This window comes from Anguilla rostrata, chromosome 6 (assembly GCF_018555375.3).
Source record: "Anguilla rostrata isolate EN2019 chromosome 6, ASM1855537v3, whole genome shotgun sequence".
In the NCBI taxonomy this organism is placed as follows: Eukaryota; Metazoa; Chordata; class Actinopteri; order Anguilliformes; family Anguillidae; genus Anguilla; species Anguilla rostrata.
Window position 1 is genome coordinate 29,158,153 of NC_057938.1, and position 17,203 is coordinate 29,175,355.

General features: G+C 40.0%; 2 protein-coding genes across 3 annotated transcripts in view; one reads left to right on the forward strand and one right to left on the reverse strand.

The window, feature by feature from the left end:
• The window catches only part of LOC135257879 (saccharopine dehydrogenase-like oxidoreductase), a 385,462-nt gene that overhangs the window by 141,072 nt on the left and 227,187 nt on the right, over window positions 1-17,203 (forward strand). The window lies entirely within an intron of this gene.
• Window positions 1-17,203, reverse strand: part of nrbp1 (nuclear receptor binding protein 1) — a 96,680-nt gene that overhangs the window by 61,210 nt on the left and 18,267 nt on the right. For both annotated transcript variants that reach the window (XM_064341091.1, XM_064341089.1), the window contains exons 4-6: window positions 4,969-5,070; window positions 4,617-4,706; window positions 4,115-4,155 (exon numbers count right to left, since the gene is read on the reverse strand). In XM_064341091.1, the coding sequence (XP_064197161.1) occupies window positions 4,115-4,155; window positions 4,617-4,706; window positions 4,969-5,070 (233 nt within the window). The remainder of the gene's footprint in view (window positions 1-4,114; window positions 4,156-4,616; window positions 4,707-4,968; window positions 5,071-17,203) is intronic.

Consider the following 17,203-nt stretch of genomic DNA (forward strand, 5'->3'; position numbering starts at 1 on the left):
CAGCTTGGATGGTCCTTTTTCTCTTTGGCCCGGAGAACACGACGGCCGTTTTGTCCAAAAACTATTTGAAATGTTGACTCGTCGGACCACAAAACACGCTTCCACTGTGCTACTATCCATCTCATGAGACTGAGCCCAGAGAAGTCAGCGGCGCTTCTAGACAGTGTTGATGTATGGCTTCTTTTTTGCATAGTAAAGCCTTAACTTGCATCTGTAGATGTAGCAGCGAATGGTGTTGACTGACGAAGTATTCCCGAGCCCACGTCATGATATCCATTACAGACGCATGACGACTTTTAAGACAGTGACGTCTGAGGGATTAGAGATCACGCGTATTCAGAAGTGGTTTTCAGCCTTGCCCTTTACACACTGAGATTTGACTGGATTCCTTGAATCTTTTAATTATATTGTGCACTGTAGAGGGTGAGATGCCCAATATCCTACCGATTTGTCTTTGGGGAACGTTGTTCTCTAAGTGCTGGATTATTCGCTGACGTATCTGTTGGCAAATTGGTGAGCCTCGACCCATTCTTGCTCATGAAGGACTAGGCCTTTCTTGGAGGCTCCTTATATACTATAACACGATTGCCTCACCTGTTTAACATCACCTGTATCACATCACCGTGATATCCTAAATTGCCCCTGTCCAAACTTTTTTGTAAAGCATAAATTTCATTATAAACATATATCAAACATACAAGTTGATTACGTAAAACATGAAATACCTTGTCTCTATACTGTTTTTGTTTGAATACAAGTCAAAGTAAATTTACAAATTACTGCTTTCTGTTTTTATTTGCATTTCATTGACCGTCCCAACTTTTTTGGAATTGGGGTTGTACAAAATTAGCATTTCCTTACAGTTTCCCACATACCTCCTAACATCGCTGGCATTCATATCACTTTGGACTTCACTTACTAAATTCTTGGTCTACAGCTCACCTTAACCTCTTAAGGCACAAGCCAAATCTTGCCAATCCTTGCCCATTTAGGGGGTACCCTATTTAAAGCTTTATAACTCCAGATGTGAACACCACAAATACTTGAAAAATGGCTTAAAAGAAGCAAGACATTTGTACAATTTACAATACTAACACAGATTAGTTTATATTCATAATTTTGGAAGAAATAAAGTGCCACAAATGCAATTGTTTTGACAAAAAAACAAAAATAAATTTGCACTTTTTAAGTTTGCAATGAAATACTGAGAGATTGCATATATACAGGAGGTTAAACCATACATGTGCTAGGTCAAAAACTTCTTGACCACAAGTTCATAAATTCTAAGGGTGGATATGTAGAACTACTATAGATGTATGAAGCAACAACTAAGCAGTGTACCCAGCATCTCCAAATCTATTCAAAATGTCTAAATTATGCATTGCTGTAAATCATAACATATCCACGTATTTCACTACAAATAAACTGTTTTTACTCAAGAAAATCACTGTTGCATAATTTTCAAATGGGAATTACAAGCTTTCAGTCAGTACAATGGTCTAAAATAGCTAGGTGTCCAGAAACATATCCAAAATCTCTCCAAAATTGAATAAAATGCTTTTTGTCCATTATAAAGCATATAAATGAGCCCCTTATGAGGGTTTAAGTCACACATTGCGGTACAGTACCTAAATGTGTAATAATTAACTCGTGTGTATTTCTATACTCTGTACTCTCGTATGTTTTCTTGTATGGGGATGAGACAACATGAAAACAATTTTCACCCGTCCACCACGTTTTGGCAATGTTCCAGCTCTGACGTCATCACTGTTGCATGCTTGACAAAAACTATTACACTTCCATCTAACGCTTACATTACAGTGTGAAATATTTACATTATAACACCACTAACCTATTTAAAGATACTCAATTTCAAAAATAACGTATATAACCGAAATATTTTGAGCGGTAATACTTACATAGCAATGATGAAATCTCCTCTATGTTCAGTAGATGGAGACAGAGACAGTATCAATGATATTGTTCTATTCGCTTCTGTTTTGCTCCAGAAAACGATGTCAGCTAGGTCTATCAGCAAACATATGGCTTAGCTATGTTCAGAAGTCCTCAATAAAATAATTGTATTTTCCAAGAAATTACGAAATATCCTTGAACACGTTTTGTTAGGTGCATCGTATTTGTCTGCTAACAGAGTGAACGCGTAAGTGAATGCGATGCTAAGAATATTTTCTGTTACGCTGACCTATAAAACGCTATTTCAAAAGCAGAATTAGGCATGCTATATATCGTTAGAAAGCTTATACTCTCGCCTACTGAATAAATGAATTGTCAATCAAGTCAGACTGTACTAAAAAGGACGCCGACGCCGTAAACAACAGGTGTGGTGTTACGCACAGCTATTTTGGAAGATACCCAAGCGTCACAGATGCGCGTATATTTTCCAAACGGATTGTCCAAGACAATATATGACCACGCAGTCTCAAAAGGGACATCTCTACACGTAAAACCAACAGTAAGGTTTTATATTTATTCAATATTTAGTCCCAGATATTTTTCTCGTTTATTTCGTTATTCAGTGAGCAGCGTTTTCACTGCTGTATAGGCATATCTTAGGGCTATTGTCGGGTTTATCTTGTTTCTATGACGGAATACGATTTTTTAGTGGTGAAAGAATATTTTTATGAATGCCAAGATAGACAATATTGTCCATTATGTCAAGGGTGGGGGGTGTTTTTTAGATGAGACTGCAGGGAGGGGGTGCGTGTTAAATGAACGACCGGAGCGACAATGGTGGGGCTGAAAAGTTGTCATGTATCGTCTACTAATGAAACTGAAACAACGCGTTTCTGTTTTCATCTCACACGTTGGTTGCAGTAGCACCGAATGTTTGACTTTTGTAATCTAGGCACGCGGGCGTGCCCACCACTAGGGGCTGTGCGCCAAGAGGTTAACTGCTTGTCCACATAATTCCATGTGGATGTTTCCAATTGCACAGGGTATTTATTGAGTACTTGTGGCTCTGGTATATTTGCCTGCTTGAGCATTGACATTATTCATTTTTATTTATCTTAGTTGATAACTATTTATTTTTCTATGTGAAATATGTTTGTGTTGACTAAATCAAGTGCTACTTCTCTAAAACTACAGTATTGGTGTCAGTTAAGAAATGGCAAATGGAAATATTGTATTTGAATTGAGACACGCACATATACAAGTAGGAAATTGAAATACAAATGTAGGATTACACTGCCATTTTACATTTTCATTAGAATTTTGCCTGTGATATCCTTCCATAAGATTGCATTGCTGTACAGTATATAGTTGAATCCAAATTCTTTTTGTGTATGCAGTCATTTCTGTGGGAAACCCTGAAAAGTCGATTTCAACAATTTCAGGGTTTCCCATGCCCCGCGAGTGTGCAACTTGACAGACAGTACACCTGTCATTCCACTACAAAAACAGAAAAAACCATTAAAGATAATTTTCATGTCACGTATCACTTCAATTATTTGAGGCTGAATGATACAAATTTTACACTTAACAATCAAGACTGAAATGTACTTTCCAAATAAATTCAAAGATGTGTCACAAATCTCTAGTTAGCTTTTTGTGTATACTGAATGAATCAGAGCTAAATAAACCTCAGCTTAGCAAAGTCATGTATTTTATGTCCAATTTGATGGTGAAACTAAAGTGTTCCATTTTATAGTAATTGGAAGTTATTTGCATATTTTTTGCAGTTTCATTCTTGGGCAAAATTTTAACTTGTCGCAAAAAGCTTTAAGAAGCCCAGCTAAAAATGAAAGAATGAATGAAAACGCGCCAGAACGTTCAATTGCCATGTAATGAGGAGCAACGAGACAGGATGTACAAAATTGGAAAACTTCAACCAGCGTCTGCCATGGAGGAGTCTCCTGTCTGTGAAAATGGACACTTTGTCCCTAATTTTCTGAATGATAGTGAGGGTTATTTCCTAAAAATGGTTATTACACTCAGGTTATATTATGGTAACATTAACATGACATCAAGTCAAATATAAGAAAGATCTGAGAGGTCAGAATTGAAATTGAATTGATTCTCCCATAATTACCCTAAGGGGACATTCTGTAAGACATACTCTGGAAATGACTGACAGTGACAGAATGTGACAGACCTGAGAGCTGACAGGATCTGAGTGCACCAGCGCTTCCATGCCTAAAAGGAAACAAAACCAGGAGGCTGTTTATTCTGCTGAAACACAGCCTGCAGGTGTACAACTGACAGAGAGAATCAATGCTTTTACTAAAATCAAATCTGTGCTAAAATTTCTTGTGCTTTTTTTCTTTTGAGCACAACGCAATTACTTTTTTTTGTCAGAAAACCCAGCATGTCCACTTTACATTACATTACATTACAGGCATTTAGCAGACGCTCTTATCCAGAGCGACTTACACAACTTTTACATAGCATTTTTACATTGTATCCATTTATACAGCTGGATATATACTGAAGCAATTTCGGTTAAGTACCTTGCTCAAGGGTACAACGGCAGTGTCCTACCCGGGAATCGAACCTGCGACCTTTCGGTTACAAGCCCAGTTTCTTACCCACTGTGCTACACTCCGTTCCACTTACTCTATATTGGACTAAAACATTGTACATAAAAAAATGCATACCTTTTCATTCATAGTTTTGTGGTTTTTCTTGGTCTTTTTCAGAAACTGTTTCAAGCTTCCTGAAGACATGTACTCTGTAATAAAAATGACCTGTTGGAATAGAAGATATTCCTCATCATGACCCTGCTTTTTTTATGCAGTCAAGCTGTCACACACATGCTTACCAGTAATGGCCCTTAACTCCATTATCAGGTCTTCTTCAAAAAAAAATTGTTACATGCAAATATATACTGTACATACTATACATATGTACTGGATAACATACAACATGAACTCAAATCTACCTTTGACGTCCAAACTCAAATCTAACCCAACAGGCCTCCACAGCACATCTCACTGTGGCTATACTTACCCGTGCTCGGTTTTCTTTCACATCTGCCCAGTATTTGTGAAACTTCACAATATTGAGATGCTCCAACTGGATCAAGTTGTCAAAAACTGCTTTGACTTTTTCCTGTTTGGCAAAGAAGGTCAAAAAAGGTTTTAAACAAAACTACCATTTCATTTTCACATTATTGATTATGAAACTTATTTTACGTAACCCTGAGGATGCATTCACCCGCTTGGCTTCCTGTTTGTAGTTCCTCTCTATAGGTCATAGACAACAGGCCCACTTCAGAAATAGCCTCTAAAAAGACTGCCGAACACAGAACAATTTCTACAATGCTGATGCAAGGACTCAAAACGATGTACGAGACAAAATTTTTACAGACAACAGCACTGCTCCCTCACCTCAAACTGAGCTTACATTTCAGGGATTCAGCAGACACTTACACTGAGAAATTTGCATAACTGTTTTTGTACTTGCTTTCTTTAATATGGAAACCCCAATAGTCTTTACATACACAGTATTTTGAATAATGGTCCTTTATCCTGGTCATATTCCGAGTAGGCCACTGTATGTGCACATGCCTTTTCTGAATCTTTTTGATCCAGTGTTGATGGTGGTTGGCTCACTGGAGTCTTTTCTTCTTGTTAACAGCATATAGCCTTTGCTATAGTCTCTAGAGTCTTTGCTAAGCACCTTGATTAGTAGTGTAGTGAGGTTTACTCAGATAAATTGAGTTTCAACAACCAATCAGAAATCGGTATATCAGTAGAGCCCAACTTATTGAAATGACACAACAACGGTTTAGAAATAAAGAATATACATTTATTGATTATGATGAGTTGGTAACAGGCTAATTGAAAACAATGATTTGTATAATATGATGAATAAGATCATATGCTTCAAACAAGAGGAAATGATGCTTTTGCAATGGCTAAACATAAGAGGTTGGCAATACTACCATTTAACGAAGGTTAATTCGTACTATTGGTTGGTGAAACGCTACTTTGTTACATGGTTAATTTCTTATATCAGTCTCATAAATAAAGTTTTAACAACGTAAACTACAAGGTCAGGGAATTAGCTATTGCCGACAAACATACACACAGCAAACAAAACAACGAAAAAAAAAAACCTAATCAGGTATTTAAAATTTCACACTATCCTATAGTTTGATGTCAGTGTTAAATGAAATTAGTTTCAATACTTAACAGTGATACTAAGGGAGGCCAGTCCTTAATTCCGTTAGGTGATGCTTGTTCAGCTCGTCAGCTGGTCCCAGGGGTCCGTGGCAGGTGTGCAGAGACTTGGGAGACTTGACAACAGGTTCCAGTCAAGACGACGGATGTGCACAAATCCTCCACTTGGGCCCGGCCACAAGGGAGATACAGAGGAAAAGTATATAGATACGTGTTCCTCAAACAGCTGTCGATGGGAAATAAACCAGCTTGGTTTATTTTGTGGACGGTGGCAGGCCAACTCAGGCAGGTCTCCAGCGAGCTGGGAAATGCAGCAAAGTCCAGCAACGTCCTTAAGGGGATGCGCGTCTGGTCGGTTAGGCAATGTTTTCTGAATGAGTTTATCCTCAAAAGTCACTGATGCGACATAACCCGATGTGTGATCTCGTGTGTAATGTGATTGTTGTATTATTTTGGCTACACAAACATTTGATTGGCTTGTGGTATTGGAGTGGCCAATGAAACAGATAGATACACCATTGATTACTGCGTTAATGTTCAAGCTCCCCATTCCTCCAAAAGGGGATGTTCCTTGCCCCAAGCTGATGCTTAATTGATCGAACAGAGTTTATTGCATGGTCACAAGAGGAAGGGGACAGGCACTTCATTATATCTTGGTTTACCAAAAAAGTTAATGATGAACGAGACTCGGCAGAGAGTCAGTCACGTGGCCAGAGAGCCAGAGAGGCCCCAAAGTTCCTGTGTATAGTTAAACACTGTTACAGTAGAATCAGGTGTGTGCTGGCCCTTTCTGGATTAGACTGGGGACCTGAGCTCTAAAACATGAAAAGCACCTAATTAAGAAAAATTAATACCTTGTTAAAATTCTGGCATTGCAGTTGAGGTTGGAATGAAAACCAGCATACAGTGGTCCCCCAGGATAGAGTTCGAGAACCACTGCAATAGCTGCACAGAGTTCTTTCTGTAATTTTAAGATGGTGTCACTTGCTAGACAACACAATATTTGTCTTCTGCCTCTGGATCTTCCTGGCATTTTCCTGTTAACATTACATGTATATACACAGATAGCTAGGTGACAAATTAAAGGAAAAACCAAAATAAAGTGTCTTAAAGTGTTGGGCCACCATGAGCCACCAGAACAGCTTTACCCTGCCTTGGGTCTCTGGAAATCCACTGGAGGGATGGAATGTTCTTCCAAAAGATATTCCCTCATTTGGTGTTTTGAGGATGGTGGTGGAGAGCGCTATATATATACACTCACTGGCCACTTCATTAGGTACACCTGTTCAACTGCAAACTGCACCCGTTAATGCAAATATCTAATCAGCCAATCACGTGGCAGCAACTCAATGCATTTAGGCATGTAGACATGGTCAAGACGATCTGCTGAAGTTCAAACCAAGCATCAGAATGGGGATGAAAGGTGATTTAAGTGACTTTGAACGTGGCATGGTTGTTGGTGCCAAATGGGCTGGTTTGAGTATTTCAGAAACTGCTGATCTACTGGGATTATACCATCTCTAGGGTTTACAGAGAGTGGTCCAAAAATGAGAAAATATCCAGTGAGTGGCAGTTCTCTGGGAAAAAATGCCTTGTTGATGGCAGAGGTCAGAGGAGAATGGCCAGACTGGTTCGAGCTGATAGAAAGGCAACAGTAACTGAAATAACCACTTGCTACAACAGAGGTATGCAGAAGACAGGGCTCCAGACTAACTTTTTACATTGGTTGCACTGGTGCACCTAACTTTTTAAATTTAGGTGCACCAGCACATAATTTAGGTGCACTCAAAATTTTTCACCGCACCTTTTGGCGCCGCAATAATACATTAAGCATGACCTTTTTTGTCAGTTCCCATAAACATTGGTAATTTCTTAACACATTATGTAAATGATTGTAAACGGGAATAAAGGTGCAGATAAATGTTCTTTCTTTATTTAAATCACAGCACAAACAAGAAATCGCAATAACCTCAATTGTTTAAAAAATAAACTTAAAAAGTGCTGATGTTTAAAGTGCTTGACAAACTCAAATAAATAAATCAAACTCAAATAACTCAAACAATAGTGTGCGCTGTTCCCGGAGGAGTACAGGGCGCGGTTTCACACATACACACTAGTGATGCGCGGATTGGCTCTGACGTCATCCGAATCGCATCATCCACCCGCCACCCACCCAAACTCACTATTTTCTTCAATTTAGAGACCTGCACCCCTACGACAGAGTATTAGGGCCTCATAGAAGGAGAAAAAATCGGAGATTTCGAGAATAAAGTCGTAATATTACGAGAATGAAGTCGTAATTGAGAAAAAAAGTCACAATAGTATGAGAATAAAAAGTCATAATTTAATGAGAAAAAATCATTGTGGCAAACACAAGCCTGCCACAGGCCACCGAAGTGGCTTTCCACGGGGCCCTCCAGCACAGAGACACAGGGTGTTCAAATAGTCCACATTTATTTACAAGGGTTTGGCAAGATGTTACCGCCAAGGAGCAGATGTAAAACACTGTCATGACAGAGAGGCTTCCTTGTGTGGGTGGGGATGGCAGATTTAACCTGTGCGCACTGATTACCTCACTACGCACAGGTGCAGCCACCCCTGTTCCTGTGCCCAATTAGCCTGGCCAATTATCTAATTCATAACCAATTATCTAACTAGCCAGGTCTAATTAGCTTGACCCAGGGCAGGTGTGTCATCAACCAGCCATCCCCACACCACATAGCCCCAACACCAAACTGAGGCCAGGGAGAATCCCTGGCCGAAGCCTACTCCCCCCCTCGCCCCCCAGCACTCCAACCAAGCAAAAAAAAAAAAAAAAAAAAAAAAACGAACTGCTCTGGCGAATGAGAGGCATCAATTGTAAAGCGCTTTGGATAAAAAAATTAATATTTTCCTCATTAATGATGTATTATTTCACCCACCCACAACCCATCTGCTTTTAATCAGAATGTTAATTTTTATGACTTGGCCCGCCCGATCAGTGGATTAACCGCGGTGCCTGCAGATGTAACTGCGATCCGTGCATCACTAATACAGACATTCCTTTTTTTTCCCCCCACCAGCATTCAGCGAAGAAGAATATCACAGTCAGAGCCAATCAGAGGCAGAGTAGGGGCGGGTCTTCGCAGAATGCCGGTGGGAAAAAAATAACGCTACAGACATACACACACAGACAGACCTGCTAAATGTTAGGCGCCAGGTGCGACCAATGAAAATGTTTAGTACCACTTGACAGATTTTTGGTCGCATGTTTCGACCAAAATGGTCGCACTCTGGAGCCTTGGCAGAAGAGCATCTGAACACACAACACGTCAAATCTTGAAGCAGATGGGCTACAGCAGCAGAAGACCAACCCTGGTACCACTACTGTCACCTAATGAAGTGGCCGGTGAGTGTATATATATATAATCTCATAAAAAACAGGAAATATTGGAAGCATTGCTTTGGAATACATCTTATTTAATTTTGGTGAGGCAATATTGTTTGTAGTACTGTAACTTGGCGTCATTTTGATATCAATACTTTTAATGGCAGGCCTGGATTTTGGTAGTCTGAATGAATGAGTTATAGACTGTGTATGTCTTGTATGTGTGAGTAACTTGGCGTTTTTGTACGTTAAAAACGTGTTTTTTATGAGATATCATTTCTTTTTGCAAAGCGTTTTATTATGAGTGTGAGAAATGCAAATTGACCCTGTAAGAAACGGTTGTGGATTATGGCTATCCTTGTGTGAATTTGTACAGACTGATGAGCGTGTACCGTTTAGCAGTTTCGGTTTGCTATATATGTAAAACAGTGGCTGTGACAAAGGGTGCGGTGGCGTAAGTGTAAACGCATCAGAAACGCAGGTGAAATATGGCCAGTGTATGTACTCACGGATTTGACGGCCATCCAACGAGCCTTGATTGACAAAAGAATCAGCAAGCCCGTAGAATTAGAGCTCCCTAGGTTGCAACTTGTGTACCCTTCTGTCCTGCCCCATTGTCTGTTATTTCGTGGAGATGCACTTTCAGTGTTTGTAAGGTTTATAAGGCATTTTTATAGGCTTATCTGCAGGTAGGAATCCTCTTCGCTGTTTTGCCAAGCTAGAACTGGAAAACTTGATAGTGGAGAATAGGAGCAGACGCATATGTCCCAGCAGGCTTTGCATATGAGAAAATAACAGTAAATGGTAAATGGACTGCATTTATATAGCGCTTTTATCCAAAGCGCTTTACAATTGATGCCTCTCATTCGCCAGAGCAGTTAGGGATTAGGTGTCTTGCTCAAGGACACTTCGACACTCCCAGGGCGGGGTTTGAACCGGCAACCCTCCGACTGCGAGACAATCAGTCTTACCTCCTGAGCTGTCGCCCCAACAGTGTGAGAGAAATTAGGAGAAATGATGAAATTGCATAGTTGAAACGATATGTTTTTAGCAGAATGGGCATGTAGGTGAAGTCTGACATGATCACAGACTATGGTGCAAAGAAAATAAAGTGACCATGAGTGAAATGGGTTTCCTTGTCGAACTGTATATAAAACAGACGGTATTACTAGTTACATGTTAACTTAGTTGTTGAAGCAATGCGTGAAATAGCGCAGCGGAACTGTAGTATAAATGTACTTTTCTGACGTTCAGTACTAGTAGTTATAATTATGAATGAATCATGTTTATAAATGTAATGTTTTAATGAGGTGTTGCAGACAGTTAATATGTAGTAATTGTTTGTATGTGCGTAGATAGAGAACAGGGCAAGGTAACATGAACGTAGAAATGTGGCCTTTGCTGATAAGAACGTTTATTACAGTAACCAACTTAAGAAATATAGTTAGTAGAAACACCACCGTGGTCAGCTGGTGTAACTAAGAAAATCAATACATTTACCGTCATGAAACCCCTGGCTGGCCATGGTCACTTCAATCTGCATTGAAGATTCAGATATTTTGATAAGTGCAAAAGCAATAGTTCAGAAGCAAAAGACAATTGTATTGCTAACTAATAAGTGTAATAAAATGTTAGTTTAAGATATGAAAAATCTGCCTGAGGGCGAGGCGGGTTCGATCGTCCGACCTTGCGCTTCGCAGTCAATTACATTGGCAGTGCACCACCATCAAGTAGCTGTCCAGAAGTGTGAATTTTCTTGGTGAAATGTGTCTGTGGTATTAAAGAAGACAGGTCAGCAAGCACAGCTGAGCACTGGTTGTATCCATACGGCCTGGCGATATTGTAGGAGGTTAACTGAATGTGTAGATGGTATATCATAATGCAGTGCATACGTCCGGTGAAAGGCGGGTAGATGTGGTGCAAAAGCAGTACCGTATTTTCCGCACTATAGGGCGCACTAGATTATAAGGCGCACTGTCAATGAATGGTCTATTTTCGAAATTTTTTCATATATAAAGCGTACCGGACTACAAGGCGCATTAAGCGAAACAAAACAGTCAGATAAGTCAGTCAGTCAAACTTTATTAAACACGTTCACAATAACTCTCAACATTGTTCAAACGTTAATAAGCGTATTCACAATAATTCCCAACCTTGTTCAGTTGTAACACGTAAAATACTACACAATACACTCACTTTTTCAGTTCATTCCTCGTCCACAAATCCCTCAAATTCTTCATCTTCAGTGTCCAAGTTTAACAGTTGGGCGATTACGGCATCCAGCATGCCCGGATCCCTCTCGTCATTATCCGAGTCAGTGTCGTTGCTGTTACCTGGCAGTTCAGTGATGATTCCGGCCTTCGTGAAAGCTCGGACCACAGTTGAGACTGATACCTTAGCCCAGGCATCCACAATCCATTGGCAGATAGTGGCGTAAGTCGCCCGGCGCTGTCTCCCTGTCTTGGTGAATGTGTGTTCGCCTTCTGTCATCCACTGCTCCCACGCAGCTCGCAGTTTAGCTTTGAACGCCCTGTTGACACCAATATCTAGCGGCTGGAGTTCTTTAGTTAATCCACCCGGAATGACGGCAAGCTCCGAATTAGTTTGCTTCACTTGGTTTTTGACAGCATTGGTGAGATGGGCGCGCATGGAGTCGCAGATCAAGAGGGACGGATATTTGTGGAAAAAGCCATCCGGTCTGTTGACGTAAATTTCTCTCAGCCACTCTCTCATGATTTCCTCGTCCATCCAGCCCTTCGAGTTAGCTTTGATGATGACGCCGGCTGGAAACTTTTCTTTTGGCAAAGTCTTCCTCTTGAAAATGACCATGGGTGGAAGTTTCTGGCCATTAGCCTGGCAACCGAGAACTACAGTGAAGGATGACTTCTCGTTCCCTGTGGTGCGTATAGACACCGTTCTGGTCCCTGTTTTCTCCACAGTGCGGTTCACGGGGATATCAAAGGTGAGGGGAACCTCGTCCATGTTGGTGATGTGCTCTGGCCGGATCTTCTTTTCAGTGATCGTGTTTTTGCAGTATGCGCGGAAAGTGGCTAGCTTTTCTTCGTAATCTTTTGGCAGTTGCTGCGAGACGGTAGTTCGTGTGCGGATGGAGAGATTACGTTTTTTCATAAAACGAAAGCACCAAGAAGGACCGCCTCGAAAGTCATTGATATTCATGTCCCGTGCTAACGCTGTTGCCTTCAGTCGAATAGAGACTGTAGAGACGCTTCTACCTGCTGCTCTCTGTTCAATAACCCACTGTTCAATTTTGTCCTCTAACTGTGGCCATCTCGCTTTGTTCCCTCGGAAACTCTGTGTGGTCTTCTTTACTTGACGCAGGTCATCTTCTTGCTTCCTCCACTTCCGTACCATTGATTCATTAATGTTGAATTCTGTCGCAGCTGCTCTATTCCCATGTTCTACTGCGTGACTGATAGCCTTGAGTTTGAAGTCCGCGTCGTAAGAGTGTCTCTTGACAGGTGCCATTTTGGGGTCTTTATACACACACACTGTAATATTATGGTGAAGCACAGTATGTATCACTGTGTTACTGTATTGTATTGTATTGTTGTATTACTCCGCGACGCTCCTGACTACGGTAGCCGTAATGCTGCAAGCGGTGCGGCTTTGTAGTTTACCAGTCGTACTAAAACATTTTGACAGAACGCTGTGAGCGCCGTGTACCACACAAAATCGCTTCGAGGTCAGTAAGCACAACCGGAATTAATCCATATATAAAGCGCTCCGAATTATAAGGCACACTGTCGTTTTTTGAGAAAATTAAAGGCTTTTAAGTGCGCCTTATAGTCCGGAAAATACGGTAGTTGAGAAATAAGACAATTATTAGTGAATAAGCATGTATAAGAAATTTGCTTCAGGTGGGATTTGAACCTGTGACTCAATGATTCGAAGACTGTGACATTACCACTGAGCCATGAACTGACTAGCTGTAGAGACTAGAGCCCGACCGATGCCAGGTTTTTGGGTCCGATGCCGATCCCGATTTTGGAGAGTCCTAGCCCACCGATTACCGATGTTTTGACTGATATTTTGTCAAAAAGTGCAACATTTTCAAATCAATTTGAAAAACTTATATTTTATCAAAGTTTCTATATTTAAGAACATTTAACTTAAGCAAACAAATAAAAATAAACACACAAAGAACTTGATAAAAAATGTAAAAGATAATATATATATTTAATTTCATATCAACACCATCTTTAAGTGTGTGAAATCAAAATAACTCCACACCTTGCTTTTACTCCTTTCTTTTCCAGCCATCTATAAATATTAATTTAAAAAAATCAGTTTTCCATTTTCAAACATGTATTTTTATGAATATCATTATTATTGATGTTGTTATTAATTTGTTATTATTATTTCTTAGTATCTATTCTCAGTAAATTAATTATATTTTCTTATTTTATTCCTACTACATGATCTCAAAGAGTAAGACAATATCTAGTGGAGGTAATGAGTGAATCAAGTGTAACATTAGATGAAATTAAATTGACTGGATGAAATACGTGAAAAAAACTACAATGCGCTTTCGTGCAGGTTACCCGTGCTAACTGTTGGTTGATTCACTTCAACAGCAATCCTTCTCTCATGTTATCACGACAAAGCTAGATAACATGGCTTAAAATGATCCATGTTAGAAGTGTTTTATCTGCGTTTTTACTGTCTGGTTAGCTTACTGCGATGACGCGTGACTAGATAACACACTCGCTTGCAATAACGTGTTGGCTATTGACACAGCATCATATAGTAGCTAATATCATTATCTCAGATTAAAAAAACAAATGTGTGATGCATTCAATCACCATTTTATTTTGGCTGGTTATTTATTTGAGAATACAGCGATGTCCTCTGGAAATGTAGATCCTACGCTGCTTATGTGCTCACTGCCACTTCATAAAGGCTTGCTAGCCAGCTAGCTTGCTAAAGTGAACCAAATATGTTAGCTAGCTCGCTCGCTTGATAATGAGGATTGATAAACATAGTGGTCGTATAAACGCATTTAATTAAAAACTTTCACTAAACATACATACCTTTATTGCGGCAATCGAATCTGTGAAGACGGGTGTTGCAGTGGAGAAATCTGGATGAAGCACGAGTGACGAACGTCTTATTACAAAAGCAGCGCGTCAGCTGCTGCAGTTCACTTGTATTAGAGCTCCCTCTACTGGATAATTCTAGTAAATAGCAACTACAACGTTCGAACAGACAAGTACAGATAAATAATCAATGTTTTTTTTTGTTTATTATACTTATTTAAAAATCGGGACACATCGGCTGCTCCCGATGTCGTCAAAAAAGTCAAATAATGGCCGATATCAGCCAAACCAATACATCGGTCGGGCTCTAGTAGAGACTGGCATTTTCTTGGGTAAAAAGATATGTCAATTTTGCGTGTGTGTGACATTTTGATTGGCTGGTGTTGGTGAAAGATTGGCTGGTGTACATAAAATGACCAATGGGGAGACACATTCTTTGTGGGCTAGGAGGCAGGAAAAAGAAGGAAAAAAAGAAGGAGAAAACGCAAAATCCCCTTTATTGTGTGGACATGTGAAGTTGTTAATGACTTCTGACTGTTGAAATGGGGTCAGAATGTACGGAAATTAATGTTTTTAAGGGCTGAGAGTCACTTGGCCCTGTGTTTTGTAATCTTACCATTTTACAATATCATGCAAACTTTGTGTCAGATCAAAGTGTCAAATATTTCGAATTGCCTCATGGAACACTTGAAATTCATGTAGAAAACTGCTGGTGAGTAACTACAGGAAGCATATTTCTCCAGAAAACATATGTTTCTATTTGCTTCTGAACTGAATTTCAGTAAATGTACAAGTTATTGTATATTTGCTACGTACAATAAATGCTGCATGTCAAATACATATTGTACATACATACATAGAGAACTTCTTTATCCCCATGGGGACATTTCCCTCGCAGCATGTTACATTCACATTTACGAACAGACATTTATACCAAGAAACATACAATCATTCACGCAACAGAAATGCTGGGCAGCGAAATACATACATACCAATACAAATTGGACATATAGACGCCTATTCAATCAATCTAGACTGTGAGAAAGCCATCCACACACATGTTTGGCCTGTCCATGTACTGCATGCTTTTACACACACAGGGCCAAGTGACTTGTAAAAATTGAGGAAATATTGGGTAGCATTGCTTTGGAATACATCTTATTTAATTTCGGTGAGGCAAGATAGCCTATATTGTTTGTAGTACCGTAACTTGGCGTCATTTTGATATCAAAACTTTTAATGGCAGGCCTGGATTTTGGCAGTCTGAATGAATGAGTTATAGACGGTGAGCAACTTGGCATTTCTGTACGTTGAAAACCAGTGTATGTACTCACGGATTTGACGGCCATCCAACGAGCCTTGATTGACAAAAGAATCAGCAAGTCCGTAGAATTAGAGCTGCCTAGGTCGCAACTTGTGTACCCTTCTGTCCTGCCCCGTTGTCTGTTATTTCGTGGAGATGCACTTTTAGTGTTTGTAAGGTTTATAAGGCATTTTGATAGGCTTATCTGCAGGTGGGAATCCTGTTTGCCGTTTTGCTAAGCTAGAACCGGAAAACTTGACAGTGGAGAATAGGAGCAGACGCATATGTCCCAGCAGGCTTTGCATATGAGAAAATAACAGTGTGAGAGAAATTAGGATGAAATGATGAAATTGCGTAGTTGAAACAATATGTTTTTAGAATGGGCATGTAGGTGAAGGTTGACATGATCACAGAGTATAGTGCTAAGTAAATGGTGTGACCATGAGCGAGCGTGTGAAATCTATTGCATTGATGTGCTTTTCTCATGTTCAGTACTAGTAGTTATAATTATGAGTGAGTCATGATTTTAATGTAATGTTTTAATGGGGAGTTGCAGAACGTACATACGTAGTAATCGTATGTATGTGGCTAGATAGAGAACAGGGCGAGGTAACATGAATATAGAAACGTGGCGTTTGCTGATAAGAAGGTTTTGTACGGTAGCCAAGTGAAGAAATATAGTTAGTAGAAATGGCACAGTGGTGAACTGGTGTAACTTCTTAATAAAAGGAATACATTTGCTGTCATGAAATGCATATGGGTGGCCGTGAGTGAGTTTTGGTAAAGCAAATATAAGCGTAAGAAAACGTTAGTGTAAAAGAGGAAAATTATCTGCCTGAGGGCGAGGCGGGATTCAATCCTTCAACCGGAGGTTTTCCAGGCTGTGACTTTGTTAGTGCATCACCATGACATAGCGATGCAATGCGTGAAATATCATTAGCAAACCTGTCCGTGGTTTTAAAGAACACAGGCGAGTAGACACAGAAGAGCTCCCGTTGAATCCATATGGCTTTGCAATATTGTAGCCGGTTAATAATTGAAAGTGCAGACGATACGTCATAATGCAGTGTATACGTTCGGTGAACGGCGGGTAGATATGGTGCAAAAGCAATGATTGAGAAGTAGTAGACAATTATTAGTGAGGGTAAAAGCAGGTTAAAGAAACGTGTTCCTAGCTGGGCTTGAACCTAGGACCCTATGTTCCCAAGACTGTAACCTTGCCCACTAGGCCACAGGCGGACTAGCTGTTTATACTGAAAATGTTTGAGTAAAAAGGTATCGGTATTTTGCGTGTGTATGCAAGTTCTTGATTGGGTCGTGTAGGTGAAGATTT